The sequence below is a fragment of the Podarcis filfolensis genome, assembly GCF_964270895.1.
Source record: "Podarcis filfolensis genome assembly, chromosome: 2".
Classification (NCBI taxonomy): Eukaryota; Metazoa; Chordata; class Lepidosauria; order Squamata; family Lacertidae; genus Podarcis; species Podarcis filfolensis.
The window spans coordinates 15,983,612-15,993,039 of record NC_139605.1 but is presented as its reverse complement, the minus strand read 5'-3'; the positions used below and the strand labels follow the sequence as shown (position 1 = coordinate 15,993,039).

Sequence of the window (9,428 nt, the reverse complement as noted above, 5' to 3'; positions counted from 1 at the left end):
GATTGGCCCTTGGTGGTTGGGTAAGGGCATGCTGTAACGGTTCCACAGCTTCTGCAGCAGTAAAGGCTGGCATTGAACCTTGTATACCAGTATACCTGAAGGAGCGTCTCCACCCCCATTGTTCTGCCCGGACGCTGAGGTCCAGCGCCAATGGCCTTCTGGCGGTTCCCTCATTGCAAGAAGCAAAGCTACAGGGAACCAGGCAGAGGGCCTTCTCGGTAGTGGCGCCCGCCCTGTGGAACACCCTCCCCTCAGATGTCAAAGAGATAAACAACTACCTGACATTCAGAAGACATCTTAAGCAGCCCCATTCAGGGAAGTTTTTAATATATGACATTTTAGTGTATTTTTGGTTTTTGTGGAAGCTGCCCAGAGTGGCTGGGGAAACCCAGCCAGATGGGCAGGGTACAAATAATAAATTATTATTGTTGTTGTTGTTGGCGATAAAATATCCCTTCTCTAAACTTGTGAAGGTGGCATGTCAGTCCATGGAGGCTTCTGGAGTCCAGCTGGTGACCCCAAGTGTTCAAAATCAAGTCAGTGTGCCGACCCAACGCCACCCTTTATCTTGCTGCAAGACAGGCTCCATCGCAGAACTGGGTGTCTCAGAACCGGACAGAGTTTCCAACTTATTTTCCCAGTCTTCCATATCTTCTCATTTAATCCACCTAAGGCTAATTCTGCCAGTCCTCACTGCTCAAGTGATTCAGGAGACAATCCCTGCCTCACAGGCATCTTCTGCAGGGCTGACTTGGCCTGTTCTATTTGCTCCAGCTTGGAATGCAGCAAGGAAATCTGTGACAAAAAAGGAGAAAGTTAAACACACAGATGAAGTATCACTGCTACCAGTGAGATAAGGAGGGTTGGCTGTTACTAATACAGTGGTACCTCGGGTTACATACGCTTCAGGTTACAGACTCCGCTAACCTTGGGATAAGAACTTTCCTTCAGGATGAGAACAGAAATCGCGCCGTGGTGGCACGGCAGCAGCAGGAGGCCCCATTAGCTAAAGTGGTGCTTCAGGTTAAGAACAGTTTCAGGTTAAGAATGGACCTCCGGAACGAATTACGTACGTAACCAGAGGTACCACTGTACAGACTTATTTTCCCACAAGTTCATACCCAAAGGATGTCACAAACACGTATTTATGCTATTTCGTTTGCTGAAACTTGCAGTATAATCCTATAGACATCAGCCCCAAGAAACAGTTTATGGTTGAATAGCAAAGCACAGGACAGATATACTATTATAACAGAAGAAAATTATAATGAGGGCACTGAGGCTCCATACCCTTTCCACAGCAAAAAGAGTGATACTGATGAATTGGAAAAAGAAAAATGCAGCTCCCTTCTATGATTGAAGACTTATACAAACTCGCAGCATATGAGCAACTTGCAAATAAATGCAGACTTGCCATGGACAAACTCAATGATATTTGGAATCCATTCTTACACCAGGTTAAGATCTGGTGAAGTACAATAATAACCTTGTAAGGTATACAGTTTTGGGGGGTTTTCCCTCTCCCCCCCTTACTTTCCCTTCTACACGGGGGCTGTTTCTATTTCTCCTTTTCTCTCTTTTATTTACATCTTGCCATGTTTAGTGCACATATAACTATGTACTTTTTGAACCTTCAATAAAGATGTTAAAAGAAAAAGAAAATTATAATGAGGAATTATTTTTTATTGTCGAAAGTCTAAAATGAAAGGGGGGAAAAAGTATTGTTTTCCAGAACAAAAATGAAGTATTTCGAAAATAACCATATGCTTTTTTTGGTGACACTCAAAAGGTTTGTTTCTCTCCAGCCAAACCATAGTACCATTTGCAGTTTCGTTCGGCGAAAATAAAGTCACGAGTTTGGGCTCAGACAATGCAATAAAGTTTGTTACAATCCAGAGCAAAGAAGCAACTTTTGAGCCACACAATCCAGATTGCCACTTGCTCGTGTTGCACATTAAACATTAGGTAAAGGGACCCCTGACCATTAGGTCCAGTCGTGACCGACTCTGGGGTTGCGGCGCTCATCTCGCTTTATTGGCTGAGGGAGCCGGTGTACAGCTTCCAGGTCATGTGGCCAGCATGACTAAGCCACTTCTGGCGAACCAGAGCAGCGCACGGAAACGCCGTTTACCTTCCCGCCGGAGCGGCACCTATTTATCTACTTGCACTTTGAGGTGCTTTCGAACTGCTAGGTTGGCAGGAGCAGGGACCGAGCAACGGGAGCTCACCCCGTCGCAGGGATTCGAACTGCCAACCTTCTGATTGGCAAGTCCTAGGCTCTGTGGTTTAACCCACAGCGCCACCCAAGTCCCACAATTTACCCCCACAACATTACCTGTTGTTTAATGTGGTGTGCAACCATAGCCACCTCCCATAGCAGTTAATACCTTTTGCTGGTGATCCAGTTTGGCTTTTGGGGAGACCTGCTCCTGATATCTGGCCCCTTGAACCCGTACGGTGAGATCTGCCAGCTGCCGCTCCAGTTTCTTTTGCCGAGATGCAAATTTGAGGAGCTCCTTTTGGGGATCAACCAATCCCTATGGTGAGAGAAGAGTCACGGGTTCAATGCATGATACACATGTAAAAGAACCTCCTTCTAGACTCCATTGAAGTTACTCCCTGAAAGGTGGCCATAATCCTCCCACAATGCATTTCACCTGGTCACCACTGTTACAAGAATTTTAAGGTCTCAAATGCAGAATATTCATAAATGCACACATATCTAAATATATGAAACCATGTGTCTGAAATAGTACAGAAGAGCAATTCTGATGCCATTTTTACTCTCCCAATGACCTCAAATGTTCCTCTACAATAAGGGAGGCAAATAGGGAAAGCCTTCCCATTGTCTTTTGGCTTGCAAATCCTGCCTTAAGGGCATATTTGTGTATGAATAGGGTGAGCCTATTAATAATAATAATAATAATAAATGTTATTAATATCCCACCCTCCCCAGCCGAAGCCAGGCTCAGAGCAGCTAACAACAATAAAATAGTACAACCAGATTCAGGATCTAAAAGTATTTACCATCACAAAAGAATGGTCAAACTGCCCAGGTAATGCAATCAGTGACCATTATCAGGTATCCTGTTAGGCAGGATTTCTGCTGTAGATGGCCTCCTTCTGTGATGTATTTATGATGTTTCAGGGGGTGGTGGTCTTGGGCTACTGGGCGGGCAATTTCAAAAGTCTATATAGGGGCTTGTGCACCATTGTTCAGGGTTCTCATCCCTCCTGCGTGCGGTGACCCTGTTGCAACAGTTCTTTGATAAAGATCAGGCTTACTAGCTGCTTTGCTTCTCAATATAACTCTGTTTTCTCCTACCAATAGGGAACCCACTTAAGGACTCTATATGGGCTCTGGAATACCCCATAAGGGAAAGGGAGCAGTTTTTTTTCTTCTTATAACACCACCTTTCTTTGGTTTCCTTATGAACCTGTTTCCTTGAACCAAGCAGTTGCCCCGACTTGGGTCTTACCTGCAGATCCACATAGATGGCAGTGTGCTCGTGCCCCTTCGCAGCCACGCAACTCGCAGGTAGTTCTGCTCCCTCGATACCTGAGAGGAGTTTCAGAGTTCCAGCCAAGGACAAAGTCTGCAGGGACTCTCGATAGGTCTGATATACGCCACGGGGAACTGCCTCTGGGCAAACCAGATACACTAGGGACAGACACAGAGATTTAAAAATACAGGCACTGTCCTCAGACAATCAAAGGTATCAGCCAATTGGAGGGAGGGGGCACCAGTTATACCTTCTATCACAGGCATACCCAAATTCGGCCCTCCAGATGTTTTTGGGACTACAATTCCCATCATCCCTGACCACTAGTCCTGTTAGCTAGGGATGATGGGAGTTGTAGTCCCAAAACATCTGGAGGGCCGAGTTTGGGGGTACCTGCTCTATCAGGAGTGAGGGAACTATTTTTCTACCCCAATGACCACATTTCCTTAGTAAGCCCTTGTGCCAAATGAACAGTTCTCCACACAGCAGACACCTGAAGAGGTCTTACCTGTTGGCCGAGCTTTGGTCAGCTGGTAAGTTGCCCTCAGGGCACGGACGGCTCTAACGACTTCCTGTACTAACAGGAAGTTTGCCTCTTCGTCGGGATGACGCCAGTGAGCCTGGAAATGTGGAGGAGGGGAAAACTGTCATGCTTATGATAATATTTTATTATCTTGTTAATTATGCTGTTTTAAATGTGCATTTTATATTTGACTTCACTTAGCAATGTTTCCTTTTGAAATGTTTAAGATTTTTAAAAAACTTTGTGTTAAATATGTATTCCGTAGCTGACCTCCTCTGTAATGTTTTATTTTGAAATCTTTTAGATAATATTTTAGTTTCCTGTTAATTATGTTTCTTTGACTGTATATGATTTATTTTACGTTCTTCAGCAATGTTTGATTCTGGATTGTTTTATTGATGTTTAATATGCTGTAAACCACTTTGAGATTTTTCTTAAAAACGTAAAGTGGTATAGAAATGGGGGGGGGGGGACTTGAAAAGATCCTTCTTTCCTTGTAGAATTAGAGCCACGGCTGCACCATACCTTTAAAGTTCACTATTATATTTCATATCTATTTCAAGAAACTTACATATTGTAGAAAACCTTACACCAGTTTAAGTGCCATGGCTTCCCCCAAAGAATTGTGGGAGCAGAAGTTTATTAATGGTGCTGAGACTTGTTAGGAGATGCCTATTCCCCTCACAGAGTTACAATTCTCAGAGTGGTTTAATTATCCAATTTCTTTCCCAGGGAACTCTGGGAATTGTATCTCTCCGAGGAGAATCGCGGTCTCCCAACAACTCACAGCACCTTCAAAATGGCACCACAGCGCTTTCAATGTATGATGCAGATGTGACCAAAGTTGAAACTAGAACTTGCTGTAATATCTACATTACTGGATATTCAGAAGAGGGACCCTGTACAGTGGTACCTTGGTTCTCAAACTCTGAAAACCTGGAAGTAAGTGTTCCAGGTTGGGAACGCTTTTCAGAAGCCAAACATGCAACGCGGGCTGTCAGCTATTGTTTCCAGGGCGCCTGCACCAATCAGAAGCTGCGCCTTGGTTTTCGAACATTTTGGAAGACAAATGGACTTCCGGAACTGATTAAGTTTGGCACTTTTGCTTTTGTAATTCATTTTGTGTTTTTGTTTTTGAGGCTTTTTCAATTAATTTGTTTTCGTGACTGTGTGGAACCCAGTTCAGCTACTGATTGACTGAGTGTGTGACTGTGGAAATGGATAAAAGCCCCCCATCCAAACAATGACTTTCATCAGTGCAGGTAAGATTTTATTATTATTATTATTATTATTATTATTATTATTATTATTATTATTATTATCATCTCCAATACTGTCTTATTTATGTGATAGGACAGTACATTGATTATTGCTTTCATTTTATGGATCAAAGATCTTGTTAGATAGTAAAATTCATGTTAAATTGCTGTTTTAGGGGTTGTTTTAAAAAGTCTTGAAGGGCATTACTTTCTACAGGAAAGCACGCCTTGGTTTTGGAACGGACTTCCAGAACGGATTAAGTTTGAGAACCGAGGTAGCACTGTACTCCAAGGCTTACGAAGTAAACTTGTACGAGGACTTCCAGAAAACGCACAGGTGAGCCCTGAATCATTTTGAAATGCCGCCCCCCCTTAACACATTTCCTTCTTTCAGGTCCCCAGAAACGCCCTCACCAGTTGCTCTGCACTGGGATATCTGGCCACGCAGATACTGGGAGGAGACTGGGATCCGATCCTGGGGAGGCGCTGCCACAGTTCCTCTGTGAGGAAAGGCATAAAGGGAGAAAGGAGGCGCAGAGCCACGTCCGCACAACTGTGCAAGGTCCGGCGGGTGGAGAGTAGCTGAGACGGATCCCCACTCCTCAATATGGGCTTCACAGACTCCTGTGGATGAAAAACAGGCGTGTTACCATCGTCTGGGAAGAGAGATGCTTTCTGAAGACCCAACTCCATGCCAGGGTTGGGAAGCTGCGGCCCTCCAGATGTTGACAGACTACAACTCCCATCGCTCCTGATCGTCAGCCGGGCTAGCTGGAGCTAATAGGAGTTGTAGTCCTGTAACATACCAAGGGCCTCATGCAGCATCTGTAAATGGTTCAGCATGGGGGTGGGGGAATATTTTCCTTTACTTTCCCTTTACTTTGAGGTAACCTGTTGGAGGGCACATGCAAGCAAGGGGTGGGAAGAGAGCCAAAAAAAAGGATGGAAGACATAAATTGAGCCTGCTGGATCAAGCCAATGGCTCATCTAGTCCAACATCCTTTTCTCATCGTGGCCGACCAGATGCCTGTGGGAAACCTGCACCTGGAGAATGGGGCCTTCTCTGCAGTGGCTCCCCGTCTGTGGAATGCTCTCCCCAGGGAAGTTCGCCTGGCGCCTTCATTATACACCTTTAGGCACCAGGCAAAAACGTTCCTTTTTAACCAGGCCTTTGGTTGACCCGATTGACATCCTATACCCTTTAAAATGTGACTACAGTGGTGCCTCGGGTTAAGAACTTAATTCGTTCTGGAGGTCCGTTCTTAACCTGAAACTGTTCTTAACCTGAGGTACCACTTTAGCTAATGGGGCTGCCCACTGCCGAGCAATTTCTGTTCTCATCCTGAAGCAAAGTTCTTAACTCGAGGTGCTATTTCTGGGTTAGTGGAGTCTGTAACCTGAAGCGTCTGTAACCCGAGGTACCACTGTATGTGTGTGTGTGGGGGGTGTTATTGTTTTTATTTTGATTTTATATATTGTGATCTTTTCTATGAACCGCCCTGAGACCTCCGGGTATAGGGCGGTATATAAATTCAAATTAATAATAATAATAATAATAATAATAATAATAATAATAATAATAATCTGCACATGAGTGAAATAGCACTCTGCCACTCCCAACATTCTATTCTTTCTTTTTTTGCGCTCCATATTCTCTTTCTGCTGCCACCTCTCTCTCTCTCTCTTTCTTTCTCCATGCCCTCTTTCCCCCACAATCATCCTTGCCATCCACAATAAATCAACCCCTGCTTCAGCGTAAAGAGCACCCAGATTACTCAAAGCCTCACCTCCGGTGAAAAATCTCATGGAAAATATGAGAACCAGAATCTACTCCCTAGACCAGCCTTCCTCGAACTGTGGGTCCCCAGATGTTGTTGAACTACAACTCCCATCACCCCTAGCTAGCAAGGCCAGAGCTCAGGGATGATGGGAGTTGTAGTCCAACAACATCTGGGGACCCACAGGTCGAGAACCGCTGCCCTAGACGATGCCCACCTGTATCCTGACCTGCAAGTTTTTCACTTCTCAGGCTACGATCTAGTCCTGCCCATCTCACTCCAAGAGAGGTGGTAGGAATCTGAACCCACAGGCAGAGCTCACCAAGTAGTTATCGCAGAAATCGTGCAGCCAGAAAAGATGGACCGAGGAAGCGACAGAATGCAGTTCGTACCCTTCAAACCTCCGGGCACAATCTTCCACTGTGTGGTAGAGACGACTGAGGATCCAGCGCTCCATCGGGGAGCTAGGGAAGACCTGGAGGAAGAGGTAAATGAGCAGCAGAAGTATTCCAGTGTATTAAAATTTCTACCCCACCTTTCTTCTCTCATGCAACTCAAGACGGAGGCCATAAATCCCTGCATATTTTACATAAACTAAACCATTCAGTATTCCATTATTACGTCCATCAAAACTTATTTACACTGTTGAATTTATCTTAACGTTTTCAAGTGTACACTATTCCCCCCCCATATATTCAATAAACATTTTCCAATCTTCTCCAAACGTATGTTCTTCTTGTTCTCTTATTGTATATCAGGGGTCAGCAAACTTTTTCAGCAGGGCACTGGTCCACTGTCCCTCAGACCTTGGGGGGGGCGGACTATATTTCGGGGGGGAGGGATGAACGAATTCCTATGCCCCAAAATAACTCAGAGATGCATTTTAAATAAAAGGGCACATTCTACTCATGTAAAAACATGCTGATTCCCAGACCGTCCGTGGGCCGGATTTAGAAGGTGATTGGGGCGGATCTGGCCTACGACCCTTAGTTTCCCTACCCATGTTCTATATGTTAAGTCCGCAAGCTGCACGTATTCCATCAGTTTAAGTTGCCATTCTTCTTTAGTTGGGACCTCACTCATCTTCCATTTTGGGGCTAACAAAACACAAGCCACAGTAGTGGCAAACATAAAAAACTTCGCCCAGTGGAACTGACTTTTGAGCCAGCGTGTCGAGGCTGTCAGTGTGGTAGACGAGTGCAGAAAATGCTTCCTATTCAAATCCTAGGTGTGCTGAAAGGTTAAGGAGACGTCTGTTTCTTCAGGAGACCTCTATTATGTAGTCAACATTTTACACAGCACAAAGACAGACCGACAGACGTCCAACATATTCTGTAAGCAAATCACCCCTTTCCCCCATACACACATTCCCAGTTACCTCCTCTGGCTCCACTGGCATAAATCCTTCTCCCAAGGCTCCCAAAGTAAACTTCAGGGCATTCCACACTTTGTTGCAGAAACGACTGGCGCTCTCCACCGCAGCCACGTCAAGGTTAATGCCGTCACCTGAGGAAGGGCGTGCATGTGATGTTAAGGGCCTCAGTTTCCATGTCAGCCACATCCCCGTACCTACGGGACCGCCTCTCCTGGTATGCCCCACGGAGAGCCTCAAGGTCCATAAATAGCGACACCCTAGAGGTCTCAAGCCCTAAGGAAATTAGATTAGCCTCAACCAGAGCCAGGGCCTTCTCAACACTGGCTCCGGCCTGGTGGAACACTCTGCCTCATGAGACCAGGGCCCTGCAGGATCTGACTTCTTTCCGCAGGGCCTGTAAGACAGAGTTGTTCCACCTGGCCTTTGGCTTGGAGCCAAATTGATTCCCTCCCCCTCTTTCTTTTTCCTTTCTCCTCCTGTGATGAGGCTGCATTTTAATATTTTAATGTTTCTATATTTGTAATGTTGTATTTTAATCTTGTTTTTAAGTTGTATTCATTCAACTTGTTTTATTATTGCTTGTTAGCCGCCCTGAGCCCGGCCTTGGCTGGGGAGGGCGGGGTATAAATAAAAATTATTATTATTATTATTATTATTATTATTATTATTATTATTATTACTGGTTACAATGCTAAACAGAAACACGTGAAGCTGCCTCATATTGAACCAGATCACTGGGTCCATCTCGCTTAGTTCTGTCTGCCAATGACTGGCATCTCCAGGATTTCAGACAGGGATCTCTCCCAGTCACAGCTGCAAATGCCAGGGACTGAAGCCACTTTGGTTATTTCATGGACAGAGCCCCTCAGAAAAATAAAGGGGAACGTTCCAGCTTCTCACCTTGGGCAGAATAGGAGCAGAGAGCGAACCTGAGGGCATCGGTTCCACATTCGGGAATTCCTTGAGGAAAATCTCGCTGCTGGAAAGGGA

The 9,428-nt window shown here is 45.1% G+C and overlaps 1 protein-coding gene across 3 annotated transcripts in view; it reads right to left on the bottom strand.

Annotated features, from left to right (window-relative positions):
* Positions 1-301: 301 nt before the first annotated feature.
* Positions 302-9,428, bottom strand: part of VARS2 (valyl-tRNA synthetase 2, mitochondrial) — a 34,171-nt gene continuing 25,044 nt past the window's right edge. For all 3 annotated transcript variants that reach the window (XM_083600527.1, XM_083600528.1, XM_083600529.1), the window contains 8 exons: positions 9,339-9,417; positions 8,442-8,569; positions 7,386-7,538; positions 5,700-5,909; positions 4,012-4,123; positions 3,480-3,661; positions 2,388-2,537; positions 302-795 (listed from right to left, as the gene is read on the bottom strand). In XM_083600527.1, the coding sequence (XP_083456653.1) occupies positions 691-795; positions 2,388-2,537; positions 3,480-3,661; positions 4,012-4,123; positions 5,700-5,909; positions 7,386-7,538; positions 8,442-8,569; positions 9,339-9,417 (1,119 nt within the window). In that variant the 3' untranslated portion in view covers positions 302-690. The remainder of the gene's footprint in view (positions 796-2,387; positions 2,538-3,479; positions 3,662-4,011; positions 4,124-5,699; positions 5,910-7,385; positions 7,539-8,441; positions 8,570-9,338; positions 9,418-9,428) is intronic.